We start from the raw sequence: 25,407 nt of genomic DNA on the forward strand, positions 1-25,407 counted from the left end.
GCCTTCAGCCCATCTGCATGCGGAATACAGGTGTATAGGGACTGGACGTCCATGGTGAAAATGAGGTGTTGGGGTCCAGGGAATTGGAAGTTCTGGAGGAGGTGGAGGGCGTGGGTGGTGTCACGGACGTAGGTAGGGAGTTCCTGGACCAAAGGGGAGAAAATGGAGTCCAGATAGGTGGAGATGAGTTCGGTGGGGCAGGAACAGGCTGAGACGATGGGTCGACCAGGGCAGGCAGGTTTGTGGATTTTGGGAAGGAGATAGAAACGGGCTGTGCGGGGTTGGGGAACAATGAGGTTGGAGGCTGTGGGTGGGAGGTCCCCTGAGGTGATGAGGTCATGGATGGTGTTGGAGATGATGGTTTTGTGCTCGTGGGTGGGTCATGATCGAGGGAGCAGTAGGAGGAGGTGTCGGAGAGTTGGCGTTTGGCATTGGCGATGTAGAGTTCAGTGCGCCATACTACCACTGCGCAGCCCTTGTCTGCGGGTTTGATGGTGAGGTTGGGGTTGGAGCGGAGGGCTGCTCGTTCTGCAGGGGAGAGGTTGGAGTGGGTGAGAGGGGTGGAGAGGTTGAGGCGGTTAATGTCTCGATGGGTGTTGGAGATGAAGAGGTCAAGGGAGGGTAGGAGGCCTGGGGGTGGTGTATATTCTGCTGAACTGGCTTGATTTAAAATTAATGGAAACATATCAATCAGATGGTGACTGTGTAAAATGTGATTTACCCTATACAATAAATGCAACAGCTTGCTGTCCATCACTAATTCTGGCCACGGTACATTTTCAAAATGTCATTTGTAGGTTTACTGTGTTTTGGGGATGATTTAAACTCTGTCTGCTGCAGCTGTGCAGGTGGCCCAGATGACTTATTGATAAAAAGATATATCTATCAATTTTAAGAACCCCATCTAACTGCATTCTGGTGGTTTATGCACATAAGTTGTTGGTAAAACTGGCAAGTTGGCTGCTGTATTACACTGAATAGCACTAATGGTGTCAGGCTGATTCCTAGTCCAAGCAGCATCTTAGGAGCACAAAAGTTGACGTTTCGGGCCTAGACCCTTCATCAGAAAAGGGGGTTGGGGAGAGGATACTGAAATAAATAGGGAGAGATGGGGAGGCGGATGAAGATGGATAGAGGAGAAGATAGGTGGAGAGGACAGTATGGGTGGGGAGGTAGGGAGGAGATAGGTCAGTCCGGGGAGGATGGACAGGTCAAGGGGGCGGGATCAGGTTAGTAGGTAGGAAATGGAGGTGCGGCTTGAGGTGGGAGGAGGGGATAGGTGAGAGGAAGAACAGGTTAGGCAGGTGGGGACGAGAATGCGTCATGGCTTTGGGTCAAATGGGATGCTGAGGTTGTGAACTGCATGGTTCAACCTTATACAGTTGCTAAGGAGGGAGCTTGAGGCTGGATCACAAAGCCATGCACATTAGCCATGCACAGAAACAATCTGTTTAATACCTTATTCAAAGAACAGAACCCCAAAGTGTAGTGCTTTCTCACCACTGTACACAATGCCAACCCACTTAGTGTGCTCAGGTCATCACAACTGTGCCTCAGTCTATATTCACAGACAAGGATACTATCGGATGAGTCAAGGCAGTACTTGGAGTTCATGCTTCTAAGGATTAAATGATAAAGCGAGAATACATTAACTAAACTTGTATTCCCTGGAATAGAAAAGTTGCTGAATGACTTGATCGTTGAATTTAGGACTTTGGGTTTGATGGTGAGGTTGGGATTGGAGCGGAGGGAGCGGAGGGCTGCCCATTCTGCAGGGGGAGAGGTTGGAGTGGGTGAGAGGGGTGGAGAGGTTGAGGCGGATGATGTCTCGACGGCAGTTGGAGATGAAGAGGTCGAGAGAGGATAGGAGGCCTGGGGATGATGTCCAGGAGGAGACTTGTTTTGGAGGTGGGTGAAGGGGTCAGTGGAGGAAGGGTTAGGCTCCTGGTTAGAGAAGTAAGCGCGGAGGTGAAGGTGGCGGAAAAACTGGTCATGTCCAAACGTGACTGGTATTCGTTGACATGTGGGTGAAAGGGGACAAAGGTGAGCCCCTTCCTTAGGAGTGACCATCGTTCTCAGTCAGGGGGAGGTCTGGGGGGATGGTGAAGATGCGACAGGGCTCAGTGTGGCTGTCTCCTCTGGGGTTGCTGGCTGTGGAGGTTGTGGGCGGAGGGATGTTGGCATCGGCTGTGGGCGGGGGTGTGTCGACAGTGGGCGGAGTTACGCCAGTGGCGAGTGGAGTTCCGTCAGCGGTGGGTGAAGTTCTGTCGGTGGTGGGCAAAGTCCTGTCAATGGTGGGCGGAGTTATGACGGCGTCCGTGGTGGGCGGAGTTACGTTGGCAGTGGGCACAGTAGCTTCGTTGTTGGCAGTGGGCAGAGATGCTTGGCGTCGGCGGTGGGTGGGGTTTCGTCAGCGTCTGCGGTGGGCGGGGTTTTGTCAGCGGTGGGCGGAGTTTCGCCGGCGACTGCAGTGGATGGAGTTTTGTCAGCATCAGTGGTGGGCGGAGCGGGGTGGGTGGCAGCAGCAGCAGTGACGGTGGTGTTTGTGGTGTAAGTAGTAGAGGTGGAGGCAGTGGCCACCGCAGTTGTCGCGTTCGCGGTACCGGAAGTGGTGTGCCCGGCGGTGGCGAATGTGACGTCATTGGTGCGTTCACTGGCCGTGGCCTCATGGTCAATGGCAACGGGCACATTGTGGGGGAGGTGCAGGGTCAGGCTGGGGATTGGGGAGGTGGAAGAAATCCCCTCATTCTCACACACCACCCCACCAACCTCCGGACACAACACATCATCCTCCGACACTTCTGCCATCTACAATCCGACCCCACTACCAAAGACATTTTTCCAACCCCACCCTTGTCTGCCTTCTGGAGAGACCACTCTCTCCGCGACTCCCTTGTTAGCTCCATGCTCCCCTCCAGCCCCACCACACCTGGTACCTTCCCCTGCAACCGCAAGAAGTGCTACACTTGCCCCCACACCTCCTCCCTCACCCTTATCCCAGGCCCCAAGATGACTTTCCACATCAAGCAGATGTTCACCTGCACATCCACCAATGAGGTATACTGCATCCGCTGTACACGGTGTGGCTTCCTCTACATTGGGGAAACCAAGCGGAGGCTTGGGGACCGCTTTGCAGAACACCTACGCTCAGTTCACAGTAAATACCTGCACCTCCCAGTCGCGAACCATTTCAACTCCCCCTCCCATTCCTAAGACGACATGTCCAGCCTGGGCCTCCCGCTGTGCCATAATGATGCCACCAATAGGTTGCAGGAACAGCAACTCATTTTCCGCTTGGGAACCCTGCAGCCCAATGGTATCAATGTGGATTTCACCAGCTTCAAAATCTCCCCTTCCCCCACTGCATCCCAAAACCAGCTCAGCTCGTCCCCTCCCCCCACTGCATCCCAAAACCAGCCCAGCTTGTCCCCGCCTCCCTAACCTGTTTTTCCTCTCACCTCAAGCCGCACCTTCACTTCCCACCTACCAACCTCATCCCACCTCCTTGACTTGTCCGTCCTCCCTGGACTGACCTAGCCCCTCCCTACCTCCCCACCTATACTCTCCTCTCCACCTATCTTCTTTTCTCTCCATCTTCGGTCCGCCTCCCCCTCTCTCCCTATTTATTTCAGTTCCCTCTCCCCATCCCCCTCTCTGATGAAGGGTCTAGGCCCGAAACGTCAACTTTTGTGCTCCTGAGATGCTGTTTGGCCTGCTGTGTTCATCCAGCTCCACACTTTGTTATCTCTGCTCACTCCATATCTTCTTTGTGCCAAAGACCAGCTAATTCTGCATCTGTTATACAAGCCACCTCCCATGTGGAAGTACTCAACATGGTAGATATGGAGAAACCATTTCCTTTGAAATATAGTCCAGAACAATTGAAAGGAAAACTGTTTAATATCAAATCAGGAGGCACTTTTTCACACAAAATAGCAAAAATTTGAAGCTCTCTTCCTTAAGAGACAGTGAATTTAGATTTTCAAGACTACAATTGATAAATGTTCCTTTGCTAAAGTTAGCAAGAAACATTGAACAAAGACAAACAAATAGGATTGAGCTATAAGTCAACAATGATCTAAGTGAATCCAATGGGCTTGATTGGGCTTAATGGCCTGCTCCTGTTTTCCATTGTTCTGGAAAGATCATTTGAACCAAAAGCAGTTATAGTTCTTGAGTGAATCTACTGAATTGCTGCACCCTTATTGCGTAATGCAGCACCTTACCTCCTACAGAGCAAGATATTCAGGAATACATGAAGTACCTTGCATATTTTTATTGGATAAGCTATTATGAATATTATGTAACAAATTACATGTGAAAATTAGAATGCAGATCATAATTGTTTTATTAATTACCTTGAAAACGTACTGTAAATGTTAGTCTTGTCAATATTGAGAGAAAAAATGAGTGCGGGATAAAGGAAGGGTACAATGTTGCAGTAAGAGCACCAAGTACTTGGTCGACACTACATGTATTCCATAGTGGTCCTTTACTAAATGTGCTTCAACATTTTGAATAACACTAGACAACAATGATTTCCAACATATATAACCAGTATTTTGTTTAAAAGAATTTTATAAATGCGTGCATGATAAAATGACAGCATACTGTTGTTGATATTCTCTGAGCAAATACTTAATATTTACATTTATACCTAATTTTTCTCACCCTTTCCCACCATTTCAATCATGATTGTTTGCATTTAATCAGTCTTTCAGTTCTGAATTTACGTTAACAGATCTGAGCTTGATCTCCCATAGCAATAGGCACTGCCAATGGATATATGCTCAGTGGAGAAGTAAACACATCCCCCACAACCTCTGCCCAAAAAGTAGATCTCTTCAGCATTACGAGGCCTGGCTACCAAACAACTAATTTTATTTCATGTTGAAATGGCAGATTTCAAGCCTGAGCCAGCACCGGAACTCAAGTATTTCAGCTGCAATGTGAGGCTAGCATTCCTGAGCATCAAAGTCAATGTTTATTCCAGGATGACTTGAATTATGTAGGAATTTAGATAAATGGTCCTCAAGTCTTCACAAGGACTAAATAAAAAGACAAACCGCAAGGCATTCATGTATCTCATAAAACAGCATTCTTTTGTTTCTTTATCTTATTTCAGATCCGTTGCAGATGACAAGCATAAGAGATTTTCTATTTCACTGGAAACTCATGATTATTTTACTGTTACATATTTTCTCCATTTGCATTTGGTTTGTAATAGTTCCGGCATTGCCTCATACTTCAGCAAATGTATTTTGTTACTTAAAATGACTTTGCATGCTTTGTAATACCTGGAAGATTTTCACTGGAAGTCATACTTTAAAGATATACTTCATAGCTAGAAAATATACCAGAAAAATACACAAAAATGCGAGTGGATAATATCCGATAAGTAATTACAATGACATGTATATTTAAAACAAATACTCAAAATTATATCAGGAGAAATATCAATAATAATTTGCTTATTCAACAGACTTGCAGTGACCCTACTCATTCCTTGTCCATATGAAGAAGCCAAGCAAAGTGGACTCTCCATAGCCCTGTAGTGACACAGGCTAGATTAAATCTGTTCATAAATGTGCAGTGAACAAAGTCTGTTAGTTTTGCCAGCCCATTGTTAAACAGACAAGAGCAATGTCTTCCTTATGTTTATCAAATGGATATTTTGATTATTGATGATACGTTAAAATTTGCAGCTTTGGGTAGTTATGAGGGCTTTGTATAAAGTGTTAGTGCCACTGGTTGCAATTTTGCAGAAAGGGGAAGTTGTGAAGATGTGGTCCTTTAATCAGAGAGAGTCCAAGCCGATGAACTGCATGATTCTAAATAAATATAAACATCATAAGCGAAAGGTACTATGCGGCTCATACTTCTCATATCTAAACAGCATTTCATTTATGTTTACACAGTCATTTCTTTTGCAGATTTATTAATCAAAATAGTGGTTTCATTTTATTACCATTATGTTTCTCACACTGGGCTACATCTCCTGTCAAGACAAAATTCCTTATAGCTTTCATTGATATCAAATAGATAGTGCATAGCTGCAGTGCTATTTTTGTCAGTTCCATTCTGCAGAAATTTTCCATGGGTCATCAAGTCTTCATCTTCTTCATTTATCATACACTCTTTGTCCTGCTCTTCATTGTCTGAATCTCTAAAGTCTTGAATGAGCCTTCCTGGTTTCTGGGATAAATCTTCTGGCAAATAAATTTTGTCTGCTCTGCAATACATACCAGGGCTGTATTGATCTATTGCATAGTAGTTGTCTTCTTCTTCTTCCTGACAAGAGCTACCTTTGGCACTCTCCCCATCGGACTGGGATGATATTTTTATTCTGCCTTTTTGAGAAAGGTCAAAGGGCTCTTCCTGCACAAAATTGCTCATTAGATTATTCTGTACAATTCCAATTCGCCCTCTCCGCCTGAAGCCTAAAATTAAGAAATATCAACATGAGCATCATCAGGCCATCATGCAAACCATATGGCTCAACAAAACATGATAGGTAATAAACATAGTCTGATTTTCGATTAACAATTTGTGTCTCATAAGGATTGAAAATTAATGCTTCCAGTTGCCACTTGTTAATGTGTTGAAGCTTGAAATAATTTGAGCAAGTATGTTATTGGGCTGATCTCCACTGATTCTATTTTCTACATCTATTTTTGTTAACTTCCCTAAATCTCTGAAGTTCTTAGATTCTTGCTGATGGGGCAAGGTGAGGGAGTTGAGGAGATATCAGGAGGAAACCTAGAGAAACACAAGACTGCCTTTTGAGGTATGCGAGCATATCTGCTCAACCTGGCCCATAGGAAACCTATAGTAATAAAATATAACTGGCAAAAAGTTTATAAACTGGAAATTGGATGCCAGAAGTGTATGCTTGTCAGCACCCAGCAGAAAGAATTTCCTTTTATTCCTTTATTCATTCATAACATGTTAGTGAGGTTGTTGATGGTGAGGCAGCATTTATTGCCCAGAGGGCAGCTAAGAGTTAGCCACGTTGCTGTGGGCCTGGAGTCACATGTAGACCTGACCAGGTAAGGAGGGCAGTTTTTTCCGTAAAGGACATTAGTGAACCAGATGGGTTTTTCCAAACAATCGATTCTTGGTCATCATTAAATTCTTAATTCTAGATTTTGATTGAATGCAAATCCTACCATCTGCCATGGCTGGTTTTGAACCTGGGTCTCCAGAATATTAGCTGGGTGTCAGGTTTAACAGTCCAGCAATAATACCACTAGGCCATTGCCTCTGTTAATGTTAATGCTTCAGGTACAGTCCTTTCACCACTTGAGAAATTAATGGAAAATATAACCTGGGTTAAATTTCTGATTACTGCTTATTATTTACAATGTGGAGAAGCAGAGTAGAGAAGCATATCAAAGGCAAAGACTGATATTTTTCTCAGGTTTTGATTGGAAGTTAAACATTTTAATTTACGTCCATTGCTTCAAAATGTTTTTGCCCTTGTGACCTACTCTTTGAGTACAGGATTTGCTTGTTTTATTTACTGATCTCAAGGTCACAATAATTACAAGTGTTTTCATTCACAATTGGAACAAAAGGGAATTGAGGGCTATAAATAAAAGGACGCATGAGTTTGAATGTTTGATGTTAATCTGTATGTGTTGTGACACTACAAGCCTGCTGGAAATAGTTAAATCTGACAAATTATTTCATCCTGCTGGTCTGTATTCTGATTAAGAATACAATTTTGATTTATATATTGCTTTGATTTATTCAGTTGGGCTTTGACCTATTTTGTTGGACCGAGTAATTGTATTTTTTATGTTTTATTATAGTAGATGCCAGCAGATTCTGGATAGAAAAAGAGAGACAGTTCTGGCTAGAGTCAGTTCATGGTTTGTGCCACTTATATCAACAACAGTTACCATAACTTTCTAATTCATGGCACTGGCACTTTCAGTAGGTGGGAAGTTTGGAGCAAAACGAAATTAGGTGGTGACAGTATATAAGTAAACATTAAAAAATAACCAACCATTTAATCAGTCTTCAGCATTCATTACTTAATTGCCAGCCAGAAATCTTATTAAATTATTTTTATATCCAGTTTTGATGATAAATAAATAACTGCAACAAACAGGATGAGCTATTCAATATCTCCAATACCTGGTACCTTTCCTGTTTCTGGCTTGTTATTTTGCGTACCAGCCTATTCCGTCTTTTTATTAAAACCTTCTGGGTATTACCACAAATAGCAGTCTATACTGTATTCATTTTTGGAGGGAGGTCATGTACAAAGAAGACCAAGTATTTAACAAAATTCATAATTGTCCTCTGTACCAGGGATGGCAAGAAAGTGCAATCCATAAAAGGAACTGGGCAGGAAGTTGAATGTTCTTGGGTAAGTGTTTCTGTGAGTGACCTTGGAACTGTTGAGACATTGTTGAAGTTGCCATGTATAAAGGTGCCAATAACTGCACCTTTACACACTCCAAGTTATTATTGTGGCATCATTCTGATTGGAAAAGGCTTCCAATCTTTCTATTAGGAGAAGCAATGGCCTAGTGGTATTCTCGCTGTACTGTTAATCCAGAGACTCAGGTGATGGATGTTCTGGGGACCCAGGTTCAAATCCCACCACAGCAGATGGCAGAATTTGAATGCAATAAAATAAAATCTGCAATGAAGAGTCTAATGATAACTATTTTAATTTTCAGGAAAAACCCATCAGGTTGGCTAATGCCCCTTAGGGAAGGAAACTCCCATCCATATCTGGTTTGGCTTGCATGTGTCTCTAGAGCCCCAGCAAAGTGGTTGACTCTTAAAGGCCCTCTAGGCAATTAGGGATGGAGAATAAATGCTGGCCTAGCCAACAATAACCTCATCCCACAAATGAATTTTTAAAAACTTAAGTACCCAGCTGTTAATAACTACAGAGAGTTCTTCAGGCAATTTGTGCCCAGTTTCCTGGCAGCAGTCACAATTCATTCGTCATGTTCCAGGCTTCTGCACCAATTTTATTATCTCTAAGCCATCAAATTACAAAATGACTACTGACAATTTCAGACTTTGCAAACCAACTTTGCTAGCATCAGAGGCAGTGTAGATCAGACTCTGATCAATACACAAAGCTTCTGCTGCCTGGCCCTGATCCAGATTTGTGATTGTATCTTGCATGTTGTGTAACTTCTTTGCAATGAGGGGATAGTAGCTAGAAGACAGGTCATCCAACTGTATGGAACGTGTAAGGAATAGGAGCAAGAGCTGGAAGAGGAGGGAACAGAGGAACCGAAGCAGCTTGAATCATGGAATCATAGAATCCCTATAGTGTGGAAACAGGCCCTTTGGCCCAACAACTCCACACTGAACCTCAGAGCATCTCACCCAGACCCATCCCCCATAACCCACCTTATCTACACCTCCCTGAACACTATGAGCAATTTAGCATGGCCAATCCACCTAACCTGCACATCTTTGGACTGTGGGAGGAAAGTGAAGCACCTGGAGAAAATCCACGCAGGCCCAGGGAGAATGTGCAAACTCCACACAGACAGCCGCCTGAGGTTGGAATTGAACCAGGTCCCTGGTGCTGTGAGGCAGCAGTGCTAACCCCTGAGCCACCGTGATAAAAAAAAGAAACAGTGGGAGGGGTAGAGGGAAGAAGAAGGGAAATAGAAATAAAGGAAGAGAAAGAGGAACGATGGGGAAGCCAGAGGAGAGAAGAAATGGAGACTAAGAAAGGAGAGAAAGGGCAGGAGAAAGAGATAATAAAAAGAAATAGAGAACAGAAAGAGAAAACCTTCAAAATATTCACTGCATTCATTCAGGTGCAATCTTTCTACATGTGTTTACTGCAATGTTGAAACCATAATTATATTTCATTAAAATTTGCATTCTTACTTTGTGAGTCAGACCCTCCATCCATGACTCCATGTTTAACCTTCATATGACGAGTAAGATTTCCCTTCAGGGTAAATTTGCTGGGACAGTACAAACATTTGAATGGTTTGCTGTCAGAATGCAGGTGCATGTGTCCCATCAAATTGTGCATCCGGTTAAACTCCTTCCCACACAACTGTCAACAGAAATGAACAAACAATTTAATTTCAATTTGATTATTAATACTAAAGAATGCAGTAATCTGTTGTGATGTTAAACCAGACAGAATTTTTTTTTAGCACTGTGGTACACCACAAAAAATGCAGCTATAGCCTTAATCTCATCTTTTAGACTCCTGTCAGTGCTAATGTTGCTATGCTTCAACACTCAGTATTAGTTCAAAGGAATCTGTAAACTGTTGGTAGCAAAGTTTTGCACTTGACTTGTGGAACTACCTGATAGATTTGTTGCCTTTTATTCCAAACTGCATACACAGAACGCTTATTACTTCTTATTGCACCAGGGCTGCTTCCATATCCCCTAGAAACATGCAAAGTAAAGACAATCTCTGAACTACATGGTGGAAAACCGAGTGTGAAACTACATGTGCCTTTCACAGAGGAAAGCTATGTTAAAATTTATCTGAGAATTTGCATAATATTTTCAATTTAATGCCTTTTTCTGTGGCAGGTTTGCTGACTGGGGGCATTTAATGAGGCAGCACATTGATGAGTGACTAGCCTGCCATCTTCCCATAGGTATTCTTCCTGCCTACTGCCAATGGAGGCAGTTAATGGCAATGTATGCCATCTAAGTTGCTCATCCTGCCAATGCTGGCATTTACACAGTCACTCTAAAGGGATCCCAACAAGCAAACCCATGAGCAATTGCTTATGTGTTTCTGAGGTGGGTGCATCACTCAAAGGAGCTCAGTGCCCGTTTGAATTACAAGGCATCCAGCAATAAAGAGTGGGTATGGTGCCCAGGAAAGCCAGTCCATTTACTCTTACTTGCAACCACTCCCCACCAATGATTCATACCTTGCCTTACCCATCCTCCCATCACTCACCTATAGACTGGGTTTGTCATCATCTTGAGTCAGGGTCGTACTTGCAACAGCTACTGCCTTCCTGTGGTGCTGCCACCCAGAGAGTAAAACCAGTAATACTTGCGAATGACTGTACTGGTCATACTGGAGCTCTGCTTAGAGATACAAGATAAATTGGACCTTGTGTGTGTGTGCCATTCATAAGCTTTACTGGTTTTTCATTGCACTCAGTGAAGACGTTGGCCTCAACTCTCCGTGGGTGGCACTTCCACGTCCAGGTAACTTCACCCCACAAATGGTCCACTGCTGTCCAGCCAACAGCCTGGCATGACACTTGACGAAGCAGGCCTACCTAGAAAAGTAGTGACACTCCTATCTTAGGTGTGTTCTGTTCAAGGAGAAGGATCACTTTATATCTTGAGATGGTAGCAAAATGCACTTTTGTAGGGAATGTGAACTTTTCAGCTTCTGTTCTGTCCCACTTTATCTTTTGTTCTGTATGCCGTAAATCTGCTTTTAGGCCCTTCTTCCCGCTCCCCTTTTTGTTTGCCTCTTTAAGGGTTTTTTTCCCATCTTTATTGGTGTTCCAACAGGTGTGATTTCTCTTAATTGCATTTCCAACTTCACCCCTTTTACCAGAGATCTTACCAGGACTCAGGTAATTCTCATGAGTTGTGACCCAGGAATCTGGGCAATAGCAAGTTGAGCCAGGACACAGAAATGACCCCCACATCCAGCAGCCCTCAAGGAAGAATCGGTTCACATTCAACCTGAGTGTTATAAATTGAGTGACCTGAGCAAACCAGCTGAGGGCCTAAAGAGAGATGAAGGTTGTACACACATCATCTCCTGTGTGTTGTGAGTATCATTTTCCCAATTAATATGTAATTAGAATAAAACCAAACAATTTTAGTCTCTAAATAAAAGCAAAATACTGAGGATGCTGGAGATCTGAAATAAAAACAGAAAGTGTTAGAGGAATACAGTAGAAATTGAAGAAGACTCACACTGAACTCAAAACATTAACTCTTTTTTTCTCTCCACAGATGCTGCCAGACCCGCTGGGTTTCTCAACATTGTTTTTATGGAGGTATAGTTCTAATTGCGTGAAGTACAAACAAGCTGAAATATCATCAACTGCTATGTAGACTTTATTCATTGATTTTAAAATGACTGAAATCCACATCAAGCTGCCAAACATTAGGTCTCAGAAAAGATACCGAAAGTACATCAGGAATTTTTCCACATATCATAGATGAGTCACCAGGTGCATGTCTGGCCACCTCCTAGTGGCTAGTTATGAAATACTATTTTTAAGAGCTGCCTAGAAAATGTTGCTTTCTGAAAGAAGGAAACCTTGTATGAAGGGAGAAATTACTAAAATAACACTGAGACATTATTACTGCTATATTACTAATACTGATAAATTACTGAGGGATTTTTAGTGCTGTTATTTACTAATATTGATAAGTTACTGAAGAACTATACCTGAGGAGAATGGGGATAACAAGGTGTAGAGCTGGATGAACACAGCAGACCAAGCAGCATCAGAGGAGCAGGAAGGCCGATGTTTCGGGCCTAGGCCTTTCATCGGGGTCTAGGCCTGAAACATCAGCCTTCCTGCTCCTCTGATGCTGCTTGGCCTGCTGTGTTCATCCAGATCTACACCTTGTTATCTCAGATTCTCCAGCATCTGCAGTTCCTACTATCCCTGAGGAGAATGGGTTTGAGGGACATCAATCTTAGGTATGACTGAACCCTTTAAACTTGCTTTGAAAATACCCACCGAAATTTTCACATTTATCTTAATAAATCAAATTATCAATAGTTTAAGCAAAATTTCAACAATCTGCAATTCAACTAGTTTAGATGTGTGTGATTTTACAATTCATGGCAAGAAGGGGCCATCAAAACTCTAAATATAGTCCAAATTTTAAGGATTAAAATCTCCGGGAATAGGAGATTACAAAACAATACTACTTTCTACATGATGAATTCTTTTGGAGAGGTTTCCTTGTTCTGAAAGAGAGAGGGAGCAAGTCTGTATACTGTCCAAAAGGACCGTGAGAAAACAGGAAGTTTTAAGGAGCACAAGAGAAAGCGAGATGAAATCTATTTGCAGAAAGTTCCCTGGGGACATGAAACTATTGTTAAGCAGGCAGTCAGTGCAGCGATATCCTTCCTTCTGCTGAAGAGGAGCTTCATGCCAAAAGGCATCTATCTGGTCACTGTTTTAACCCATGCCAGCCAGTGTCAGATGGAAGTCTTCACCTCTCTTCATGGACTATTTAATCAGCTGATAATGTTCTTGTCGCAATCCTAAAATAATGTTAGTTGTCGATCTCACAAACAGATATACATTTAAGAATGTTGTTAACCCTTTACCCTTTCCAACTTATAAAATGCATTGTCTGTCATGCAGCATAGTCATCACTGATTTTGCACAGTTCTTCAAATGCTGTATAATTATTGCAGCAAATGAAAGTGAACAAAGTATCAATTACTCTAATACCGGTGGTACAAGCACAACTTGTCAATAGCAACTCAACTTAGTGTTGATGTGAAGACTTAAAAGTGCATTTTACATGGCCTTTTTAGTTTCTACTCATTTCCCCCTCCCTGGTTTGATGTGAGCAATGGTGAAAATGTTGGGAAAGTACAGAGCAGATAAAAGAAATCAGAATCTCAATGTCAAGGAAATGTTTTGCAATTTTCCCCTTAATCCTTAATGGGCAGCTTCAGATTCTCATTAGTGAGCAGTGACTTCTTTAGTTCACCTTATTTATATGACACTTTCAATTCTCCATCTACTTCCACAAAAATACAAATGGCACGAATTCCCGACATGTAAGTCAGTGCAGATGCCTGGCAACTGTAGCTCACCATCATGCACTGTTCCTTTCGGACACACTTTCTGCACGCTTTCTTTTTGCACGCTTTAAGTGTGCAATCTCCCTTGATCCTTTCTTCACTCAGATCAATAACCCCATCGCAGCACCATGCTTACCTCCAGACCAATCCAGACACCTCTGCAGCCTTGCAACACTTTGGATCTCATGGACACCCATAATTTGCATTCCTCTGCCAAGTTTCTTGGCTTGGGGGTGCTCGCAGAATGCGTCTAATGGCTCTTATCTTGCTTTCTTAGCATTCGCTCACTTCATGCTTACTTGGAGGCTCTCTATTCTTCACATTGCTATCTTAGCATGCCCTCACTGATTTCAACACTGACACACAGGCTGCCAGTCTGAGAGGGGATGGCTGCCCCTGCAGCTTGCATTTTCGCAAAGAGGAAGAGGCAGGCAGCCTATCACAGTGGAGAAATTTGAACAGTCAAGGGGTTAGTCATTGATCTGTTCCACACCATGCCACTATTGTAGGTTAGCTACATTTTTATTCTCTTTTTGGTTCTGTGCATGTCACAGATATACGCCACACAGATGTGTGTTACCCCTATTTCTAGACTTCCCAAACTGCATGAAGAAAATGTGACCCTGTCACAGTAATGAGGAGGGTGTTGGCAGGGTGTTCTAATCCTGTCTCCAAGTGACTTTTCATGAAAGGACTATGGTAATCTTAAACTCTCATCTCTATGCTCCCTTAAATTCACTGCCTTGTTTAGCAGGACTAGAATGCCATTTAAAAACCGAAAGAACTGTGGGTGCTGTAAATCAGGGGCAAAAGCAGAAGTTGCTGGAAAAGCTCAGCAGGTCTGGCACCGTCTGTGAAGAAAAAAATCAGAGTTAACTTTTCAGGTCCGGTGACCCTTCCTGAGAACTGACGATAGCTAGGGAAACGTCTGTTTAAATGCAAAATATAGGGAGGAGGATGGAGTAGGGAGTAAATGATAGGATAGAGCCCGATGAAAGAGAAAAGCAGTTGGATAGACAAAGGATTTGATAACAATCTGGATAGGAGGGTGAATAGTTGTTAATGGTGACTGTTAGTGACTAACAATAGGTAGTGTGTAATGGCAGGTTATGTGATAACAAGGCCTGATGTGTGGCGTAGGGGGCTCAGCCCTGTTTGGAACAAAAGCATTTTGTGATATACAGCCTTGTCATGATATTGTAAATAGTTAATTGGAGTTATATGGTAATATTTTGCTGCGTGATTTCACTTCAGCAAAAGATGCCCATCCATTCCTTGCTTACAAAAGTTATTTGCTGTTTAAAAACAGAAAGAACTGTTTAGGCCCTAAAATTATTGAACTCGATATTGAGTCTGGAGGGTTGCAGGGTCCCCAAGCAGGAAATGAAGTGTTGATCTTCCAGCTGGTGCTGAGCTTTGCTGGAATACTGCAGCAAGCCAGAGACAGAGATGTTTGCCAGGGAACAGGGTGCTGTGTTAAAGTGGCAGTCAATAGGTAGCTCAGTGTTAGGGTTAGGGTTAGGGTTAGCGAGCAGAATGTAGATGTTCTGCAAAGCAGTCACCCAGCCCACGAGAGATAATAGGAACTGCAGATGCTGGAGAATGCGAGGTGATAAAGTGTAGAGCTGGATGAACACAGCAGGTCTTTTCTGATGAAGGGTCTAGGCCTGAAACGTCAGCTTTTGTGCTCCTTAGATGCTGCTTGGCCTGCTGTGTTCATCCATCTCTACACTTTGTTATCTCGCATTCTCCAGCATCTGCAGTTCCTATTATCTCGCGTGGACTGGGTGACTGCTTTGCAGAACATCTACGTTCTGCTCACTAATCCTAACCCTAACCCTAACACTGAGCAAACTATTGCCTGTCACTTTAACCCAGTCTACGCTTTGTTTCCCCAATATCAAGGAGACCACATTGTGAGTAACAAGTTCAGTAGACTAGATTGTGGGAAGTGCAGGTGAAGTCTTGCTTCACCTGGAAGGTATATTTGGGTGCTTGGAGATAAATGGGTGGGTGTTGCACCAATGCCATTTGCAGGGGAAGGTGCTGTGGGGGTGTGGAGAGTTGTTGAAAGTGAAGGAAGAGTGAATCAGAATGTCCCGGAGGGAACGGTCCTAGCAGAAGATGGAATAGGGAGATGAAGGGAATATGTGTCTGGTGGTAGCTGGAGGTGGTAGATATGGTGTCTGATGATCTTCTGGATGTGGATGCTGTTGGGATGATAGGTAAGGTCAAAGGAAACCCTATCGCTGTTGCGCTGGGGAAGAAGAGAGATGAGCGCGTAAGTGGGGGAGATGTGTCGAATGTAGTTGAGGGCCCCATTGACAGTGGTGCTGGGGAATCCTCAGTTGAAGAAGATGGTGGACATTTCAGACGCTCCCTTGTCGAAGTTGGCCTCATCTGAACATATGCGATGGAGAAGGAGGAACTGAGAGAATGGGATGGAGTCTTTACAGGAAGCAGAGTTTGAGAACGTATAGTCCAGGTAGCTGTGGGAGTCAGTGGGTATATAGTGGATATTAATGGCCAGTCAATCCACAGAAATGAAAACAGATTTTTAGGAAGGGAAGGGAGGAGTCAGAGATAGACCAGGAGAAAGTGAGGGCGGGGTGAAAATTGGAAGTCCTCCATTGTAAAATCTATTTTCTTATATACAAAATGGTTCAAGTGAAATTGCAAAGATGATATTTTAAGTTCGCCTGTACTAAAACAAAGTTTGAGCATAATACACCATGTGATCTATTTGAGTGCAAGAAGCAAAGCTTTAGAAATAAATCCAAGCTGTTTCTTATTTTCAAGAAGTATGTATAAAGCTGTTCTGTAAAAGTTTTGAGCAAACGTAAAAATAATTATCTGTGGCAAGTAACAGTCTATTAAGTATGTAGTCGAGATCTGAGGCCTCAGCAGCTTGGCAGATAAATGTATCGAGTCTGCTCAACTTTTGATTTGTATCTAGATTTTAAATGCTTCATGTCATTAGCATGCCCCGGTCACCAGATAATCTTTGCAAAACTCCCCCATACAGAAACAAATCTACTTTTAGGAACTGTTTTTAGAATCTGTTATGTATTTAGTTACTGAATGATATGTTGATGTTTTAGTATCATTCAACTGCATGAATTTCCATAAACTAAATGAGGCTGGCCTCAGCCATTGTTAATTTCAGCAGATTCTCGTCATTTACCTACTGCCAAGCTCTAAAAGTCTTGACTCATAGCTACCAATCCTAGCTTTGTCTCATTCTCACTTAGCATTGTTGGATGCTTCGCAACCACATTGCACAACTTGCAAGTCATGACAAATCTTAATAACCACCTCATCCAAGCAGATTCCATTGGACACACGAATACTCAGGACTATAAAACAAACGAGCAGAAGTAAGCCTTTTGGCCTGCCTGTTCTGTCATTCAGTGTGATAATGGTTGGGCTGATAATGCTCAATTCCACTTTCCTCCCCTTCACACATAGCCCCTGATTTGCTTATTGATTAAAAATCTGTCTGTCTTGGCCTTGAATATATTTAATGACCCAGCCTCAATAGACGTCTGCGGTAAAGAATTCCACAGATTCATTACCCACTGAGAGGAGAAATTGCTCCTTATCTGAATCTGAGATTATGCTCTATGGGTATAGACTTCCCCACGAGCGAAAACAATTTTTTCATTTCTTCTTTCATTCTTTTATTCTTAGAATCTAGAATCATGCAATACAAAGAGCCCCCTTGGCCCATCAAGTCTGTCTTACCCAAAATATACTACTATGTAGACTAGTCCGACTTTCCCACTAGGCCTATGCATTAAACTTTATGACACTTCAAGAGCTTATCCAAGTACTTTTTAAAGGTTGTGAGGTTTCCCACCTCAACTATCCTCCCAGACAATGCATTCCAGACTTCCAGAGACTATTCTCTAGATGAAAACCTGAAATCCTCTCTAAACCTCCTGTCTTTCACTTTGAATTTATCGCCCTTCAAGTAAAGGGAACAGTTGTCTTCCATTCAACGTGTCCATGCCCTTCATAATCTTGTACACCTCTATCCGGCTCCCTTTCAACCCTTTCTGCTTCAAAGAAAACAACCTGACCAATAACGCCTCTCTTCATAGCTGAAATACTCCATCCTAGGCAACATCCTGATGAATTTCCTCTGCATCCCTTCCTAGATCCTTCCTAGAGTGTGTTGACCAGAACTGCAGACAATACTCAGGCTGTGGCAAAACCAAAGTTCTATGCAGCTCTAACATAACCTGTCTGCTCTTATCATATATGTTATGACTGATAAAGGCAAGTTTCCTGTACACTTTCTTATCTACCCTATAAACCTTTTCAGGAACCTATGAACAAGCACTCCAAGATTCCTGTTCCTCCAGGCTTCCTAGTGCCTTGCCATTCATTGAGTAATCCCTTGTCTTGTTCCTTCTTCCAAAGTGCATCACTTATAAGGATTTAATTCCATCCACCATTGATCAATTTTCTATTCATGCTAATATATGCCCCAACAACATGGATTCTTGACTCATTAAAGTATGTGCAATACTTTATCAAATGCATTTTGGAAATCCAAATATTCCATTGATTGGTTTTCTATCTATCCTGCTTGCTATCTCCTCAAATCACTCTAATAAATTTGTCAGGCATGATTTTCCTTTCATGAAGCCATACTGACTCTGGTTGATGATATTGAATGTTTCTAAATGCCCCGACTGTCACATTCTTTATAATCAACCAACATTTTTGCAATGACAGGCTTTAATCTAAGCAGCCTGTAGTTACCTGTTCATATCTCCCTCCCTTTTTGATAAGGGTATTGCATTTTCATTTTCTGATCCTCTGTGACTTTTCCAGGATCTAATCATTCTTGAAAGATTATGGCTGGTACATACATTATCTTTGTAGCTGCTTGCTTTAATATCCTAGCTGGCAACCCAGGAGGTCCAGGAATATACTGGGCTTTAGTTCTATTGGTTTCCCTATTACATTTTCCCTTGTGCTAATTATTGTGTTTATTGCACAACCCCCCCACCCCCACTTTAGCCCCTTGATTATTTTGCATTTTGGAATGTTGTAAATATCCTCTATCATGAAGACTCATGCGAAGTATTTATTCAATTCCTCTGCCATTTCCTGGTGTGCCATTACAATTTCGTCAGCCTCATTCTCTGAGGGGCCTGAATTCACTTTGGCATTTCTCTTCTTTTTTATATATTCATAGAAGTTCTTACTTATTTTAATATTACTTGCTTGATTACCTTCAAAGTGTCTTTTTCCCACTTTATTTCTTTCTTTGGTCATCTCTTATTGGTTTCAAAATCTTCCCAATCCTCTGACTTACAACTAATCTTGGCCACAATTTTTTTAAATTTCAATTTGATGCTATATTTAACTCCCTTGGTGAACTATAATTGCTTTATCCCTTTCCTAGAATCCTTTTACCTCTCAGGGATATTTCGTTGCTGAAATATTTTCTTGAATTCTTCCTCAACCATTTTCTCTGTTAAACCTGTTTCTCAGACCACTCCAGCCAACTCTGTGCTCATTCCTTAATGATTGCCTTTATTTATTTTAGCACTGTTGTTTCTGACCCAAGTTTTTCACTCTCAAAGTTGCCACCCAGGTGGATAAGGTTGTTAAGAAAGCATATGGTGTTTTGGCTTTCATTAACAAAGGGATCGAGTTTAAGAGCTGCAAGGTTACGTTGCAGCTCTACAAAACCCTGGTGAGACCACACTTGGAATATTGGGTCCAGTTCTGCTCCCCCTATTATAGGAAAGATGTGGAGGCTTTGGAGAGGGTACAAAGGAGTTTTACCAGGATGCTGCCTGGACTGGAGGGCATGTCTTACGAGAAGAGGTTGGCTGAGCTCAGATTTTTCTCTCTGGAGAGAAGGAGGAAGGGAGGTGGCCTGATCGAGGTGTACAATGTAATGAGAGGCATGGATAGAGTCGATAGCCAGAGACCCTTCTCCAGGGAAGAATTGACTGCCACGAGGGGTCATAGTTTTAATGTGTTAGGAGGAAGGTATAGAGGAGACGTCAGAGGGAGGTTCTTCACCCAGAGAGTTGTGAGCGCATGGAATTCTTTGCCAGTGGTAGTCATGGAAGCGGGGTCATCAGTGACATTTAAGCGACTGCTGGACATGCACATGGACAGCAGTGAACTGAGGGGAATGTAAGTTAGGTTATTTTATTTTAGGATTAGGATTATTCCACAGCACAACATCGTGGGCCGAAGGGCCTGTACTGTGCTGTACTTTTCTATGTTCTATGTTCTATGTTCAAACTCAATACTAAATTCAAAAGGTTATGGTTGCAACTTCCTTCTGTCTTGGAGGACATGGTAGCGTAAAACTGAAGGCAGCTGGAAGTGACCTGAGAGGGAGTGGTGTGCTGCCACACTGTGAAGTCCCATGAGGAGATGCTGCTGTCATTATTGGAATGAATATTGTTGAGGCCTTGGCCAGAAGCAAAGCTGAAACTATCAAAGACACTGGTATCTTTATCTCTAACCCACCTTCTCACATCCTATTTCCCCATTATCCCTCATTCCCTTCTAATTTACCAGTGATGTAAGTAACTGTCTCCACTGATTCCACTTTCCCCTTAACCCAACCTTAACCTGTGTCTCTCTACTCTCAAAAACCAAAAGGGTGATACCTGGCCAGTAGGTGAAGGAGCAACAAGATGAAACTGATAAGACAACATCACGATTATATCCTACAGATATCAGCTCAGATACTGACATTGCAACTTTATTGTGGGAAAGATTCCATGTGAGATCCGTATGTGATGATACACTGAGAAAATAGTGTAGATGAGAGTGAGGTGAAGAACATTGATGGGGCAAGACAGGAACAAGGCTGAAATAAAATTTAAGTGCTCTGGATGCTGGAGGAACTGGTACTAGAGTTCTGTGAGAGATGTTTTGGTCCCCTTATTTAAGGAAAGATACAATTTCATTGTGGGCAGTTAAAAGAATGTTCAGTAGAATGACACTAGTATGGAGAGATTATCTTATATGCAAAGTCTGAACAAGGTTGGGACTCCCCTCACCAGAGTTTAGAAGACTGAGATGTGGTCTCAGTGTAAGACAAGGGATTCTTAAGAGGCTTGACAAAGTAAATGCTGAGAGAATGTTACCCTCATGCAAGAGTCTCGGACCAGAGGGCCTAGCCTCAGAATCCTTGGCTTTCTTAACTGATCGACATTTGTTCCACTTGTTGCTAAATTTGTACTGGATTATCATTTCTAAAAACTTGCCCACAACCAGGATTAAACTATTTGGCTGGTATTTGCTGATATAATTCTAACACAATTTTTCAACAACACTGTATGATTTGTAGTCCTCAGCCCCATTTCTGCAACTAAGGAGAACTTGAAGATGTGGCCAGGTGTCCCAACAAGTTCAAATTCTATTTCCTCGGTATCTCAGATGCATGTCATCTGGTTCTGGTGACAGTCTTTAAATATATCCAACTTTTCTAATACCTTCTTTGAATCACCTTTTAGCCCATCCTGTGCCACAACTATCTCCTTTTTCTCTATGACTTGAGCAGAACATTTTCATTGGTAAAGACAGGTGGTGCAAAGTACTCAAGTATCTCAGTAATTATCCTACGTCCATGTATAAGCCTCCAATTTAGGCCCATAATTGAATCCACTTCTCTTTTTACCATGCTTTGACTATTTATACATGTATCGAAGACTTAGGAATTTATGTTTCATTGGCTGCCAATCAATTTTCATCTTTTCCTTTTGTTTCTTTCATTTCTTTGTCTTCTTTTCCTCCCTTTGCTTCTAATACTCAAGCCTGTTTCTATTTGCATTTCCATTCAACATCTGTAATATTCAATTTTTTCCCATTTCATCTCACTCTTCTATCTCTTTCATTACCCACTGAGCTCTGGGTTTGTTTGGCTTACTTTTACTTTGCATGGAAATGCTTCTTGCCTGTTCCTGAACTAAGTCCTCTTTATATGTGGCCCACCATTTTGTCTTCCAATCCCTGATTCCATTTTACCACGATTAGATCCATTCTGTTGGTTTTCCCCTAATTAATAATTTTTACTCTGATCAATCCTTGATCTTCTTCAAAGCTAACCGGAACCTTATGATGCGGTGAAATCTGTCCCAAATTATTACCATATGTACATCTAATTTGCTTTATCCGTGTCATTTCCCCAAAAACAAATCCAACAATTCCACCTTTCTTTGACTGGAAATATGCTGCTGTAGAAAATTCACTTTAACACACTTTAGAAACTCTTCCTCCTCTCTTTCTTTCAAAATGTTACTATCCCAGTCTATCTGAGGATAACTAAAGTCTCCAATTACCACTGCAGCATACCTTTTCCACCCTTTCATAGTTTGCTTGCAAATGTTTTTCCCAATGTTTTTCCCTTTAGCTCATGTCTTGTGTAACAGACTCAGCCACACAAATACCTCTAATTTCACACAGTGCACAGAATCACAGAATTGTTATGATGCAGAAGAAGGCCATTTGGCCAATTGCATCTGCATGTTTTCTAGTGCCAATCACCCACCTTTTTCTCATATCCCTGCACACCATTTCTATCCAATGGTTGATAATTTCAACCAAAAGATTTTGCCCTTAGCCACTCTAGAATATCCTCTCTCTCCAGCACGATAATGTCCCCCAAAATCAGTTTACTTCTAGCCTTCCTCCTTCTTTGACTTCTTTATCTTTCCTGAAAACCTTGTATTGAGGAATATTAACTGCTTAGTCCTGCTGAGCCAAGTCTCAGAGCCAGAGCTTCATATTTCCACAGCTATATTGCACCTGCAGTTCACCAACATTATTTACCGCACTTTGTATATTCTCATGTACACAGTAAACCTAATTTACATCTAACCGCATTCCCTCTTAGTTTGACCTCATCCTGTACCTTATTATTTCCTACTCTAATGTTGTGTGTCTCTTCCAATTCCCTGTGCACCTTGGTTTTACACTCTAATATTATCTTCTGGTTCCCATACTCCTGGCAAATTAGAATAAACCCTCCCAAACTAAAGCCAGCTCTGGTCAGATGCAATGCCTCAGAACAGTACAGCTCACAGCTATGCCAGAACTAGTCCCAGTGGCCCTGGAATATAAAGTTTTCTCTCAGCACTGTACCTCTGGGCACTCATTCATCCACCCTGTCTTTATATTTCTACAACCACTTGCCCAGAGAAAATTATTATCATTAATATGCTGCTTGCTAGTTTATTTTCTACTTACCTAGACATAGCCTGCCTCAATTTCATGCGTATGTTGGCAGATTTCAATGAGAACATCCTTAATGAAGTGCAAATCTCTCACACATTGCTCATTGCTGAGTTTCTCAGTCTCTGAGAAGCCTCAGTTGCTGTGATATCCTGTTTGAGAGCACCACTCTCTCTCCTTCATCTGCAGCCTCTCCAAACAAGCCTACATATATATCTATGTCTGTTGGTAACCAATTGGTGCTGACACTTTGAAGCCAAAAAGAAGATGCCTTACCATTCACTGGAGATCTTTGAAACTTAAAGTGATGACAGAAAGCACTAAACACTTGAAAGATTCTAACAACAACTGTAAGGAATCAGCCAGAAGCTAACCTGCAAGTTGTTGATGATTGCTTTCGAACACACCAGTAGAGTATGCAAGAGATGGGGGGTGCTCCTTCCTTCTGTTGAATGTGTGATCGACTGTCTTAGGTTAAGAGAGGGCATTGGTTGGTGCTTTGTGCTGAAAAGTGGCAGAAAAGCTGCCAGAAAAAGTGCCATATCAGTGCTGCAGGTTAACTATGTCATAAGAACAAAAGAACTAGGAGCAGGAGTGGGCCATCCGGCCCCTCGAGCCTGTCCCTCCATTTAATAAGGTCATGGCTGATCTTTGAGACTCAGCTTCACTTACCTGCCATAACCCTTAATTCCTTTACTGGTCAAAAATTTATCTAGTTTTGCCTTAAAAACATTCAGTGAAGTAGCTTCAGTCACTTCACTGGGCAGGGAATTCCACAGATTCACAACCCTTTGGGTGAAGAAGTTCCTCCTGACCTCATCTGCTTCCGGTTATTTTGAGGCTACACCCCCTAGTCCTAGTTTCATCTGCTAGCAGAAACAACCTCGCTGCATCCACTTTATCTATTCCCTTCATAATCTTATATGTTTCTATAAGATCTCCCCTCATTCTTCTGACTTCCAATATGTATAAGCCCAGTCTATTCAGTCTCTCCTCATAATCCAACCCTCTCAACTCTGGAATCAACCGAGTGAATCTCCTCTGCACCCCCTCCAGTGCTAGTATATTTCTTCTCAAGCAAGGAGACCAAAACTGCACACAATACTCCAGGTGTGGCCTCACCAGGACCCTATACAGCTGCAGCATAGCCTCCCTGTTTTTAAACTCCATCCCTCGAGCAATGGTAGACAAAATTCCATTTGCCTTTTTAACCACCTGCTGCACCTGCAATCCCACCTTCAGCGATTCATGCACAAGGACACCCAAGTCCCTCTGCACAGCAGCGTGCTGCAAATTTTTACCATTTAAAACGTAGTCCATTTTGCTGTTATTCCTACTAAACTGGATGACCTCACACTTATCAACATTGTACTCCATCTGCCAGACCTTTACCCACTCACTTAGACAATCTATATCCCGCTGCAGACTTTCAGTGTCTTCTGCACACTTTGCTCTACCACTCACCTTAGCGTCATCTGCAAATTTTGACACACCACACTTAGTCCTCCAACTCCAAATCGTCTATGTAAATTATTAACAATTGCAGTCCCAACACTGATCCCTGAGGCACATCACTAGCCACTGACCACCAACCAGAAAAACACCCATTTACCCCTACTCTCTGCTTTCTACTGGTCAACCAATCCTCTATCCATGCCAATATATTACCAGTAATACCATGAAACTTTATCTTATGTAGCAGCCTTTGGTGTGGCACCTTGTCAAATGCCTTCTGGAAATCCAGATACACCACATCCACAGAGATAACAAAGTGTGGGCTGGATGAACACAGCAGGCCAAGCAGCATCTTAGGAGCACAAAAGCTGATGTTTCGGGCCTAGACCCTTCATCAGAAAAGGGGGATGGGGAGAGGGTTCTGAAATAAATAGGGAGAGAGGGGGAGGCGGACCGAAGATGAATAAAGGAGAAGATAGGTGGAGAGGAGACATACAAATTAAAGGGGCGGGGATGGAGCCTGTAGAGGTGAGTATAGGTGGGGAGGTAGGGTGGGGATAGGCCAGTCTGGGGAGGACAGACAGGTCAAGGGGGCGGGATGAGGTTAGTAGGTAGGAAATGGGTGTGCGACTTGAGGTGTGAGGGGGGGATAGGTCAGAGGAAGAACAGGTTATGGAGGTGGGGATGAGCTGGGCTGATTTTGGGATGCAGTGGGGGGGGGGGGGGGGTCCCAATTTTCCACCATGCAAGTAATGTCCTCAAAGAATTCCAACAAATTAGTTAAACATGACCTACCCTTCATGAACCCATACTGGGTGTTCCCAATGGGACAATTTATACCCAGATGTCTTGCTATTTCTTCCTTAATGATAGATTCAAGCATTTTCCCCACTACTGAAGTTAAGTAACTGGCTTATAGTTACCTGCTTTCTGTCTACTTCCTTTTTTAAACAGTGGCG

At 42.6% G+C, this 25,407-nt stretch overlaps 1 protein-coding gene across 1 annotated transcript in view; it reads right to left on the bottom strand.

The window, feature by feature from the left end:
• Nucleotides 1–4,049: 4,049 nt before the first annotated feature.
• Nucleotides 4,050–25,407, bottom strand: part of znf366 (zinc finger protein 366) — a 69,160-nt gene continuing 47,802 nt past the window's right edge. The window contains exons 4-5 of the mRNA XM_048527485.2: nucleotides 9,877–10,051; nucleotides 4,050–6,440 (exon numbers count right to left, since the gene is read on the bottom strand). Of these exons, the coding sequence (XP_048383442.1) occupies nucleotides 5,980–6,440; nucleotides 9,877–10,051 (636 nt within the window). The 3' untranslated portion in view covers nucleotides 4,050–5,979. The remainder of the gene's footprint in view (nucleotides 6,441–9,876; nucleotides 10,052–25,407) is intronic.

Source organism: Stegostoma tigrinum, chromosome 3 (genome assembly GCF_030684315.1).
Source record: "Stegostoma tigrinum isolate sSteTig4 chromosome 3, sSteTig4.hap1, whole genome shotgun sequence".
Classification (NCBI taxonomy): Eukaryota; Metazoa; Chordata; class Chondrichthyes; order Orectolobiformes; family Stegostomatidae; genus Stegostoma; species Stegostoma tigrinum.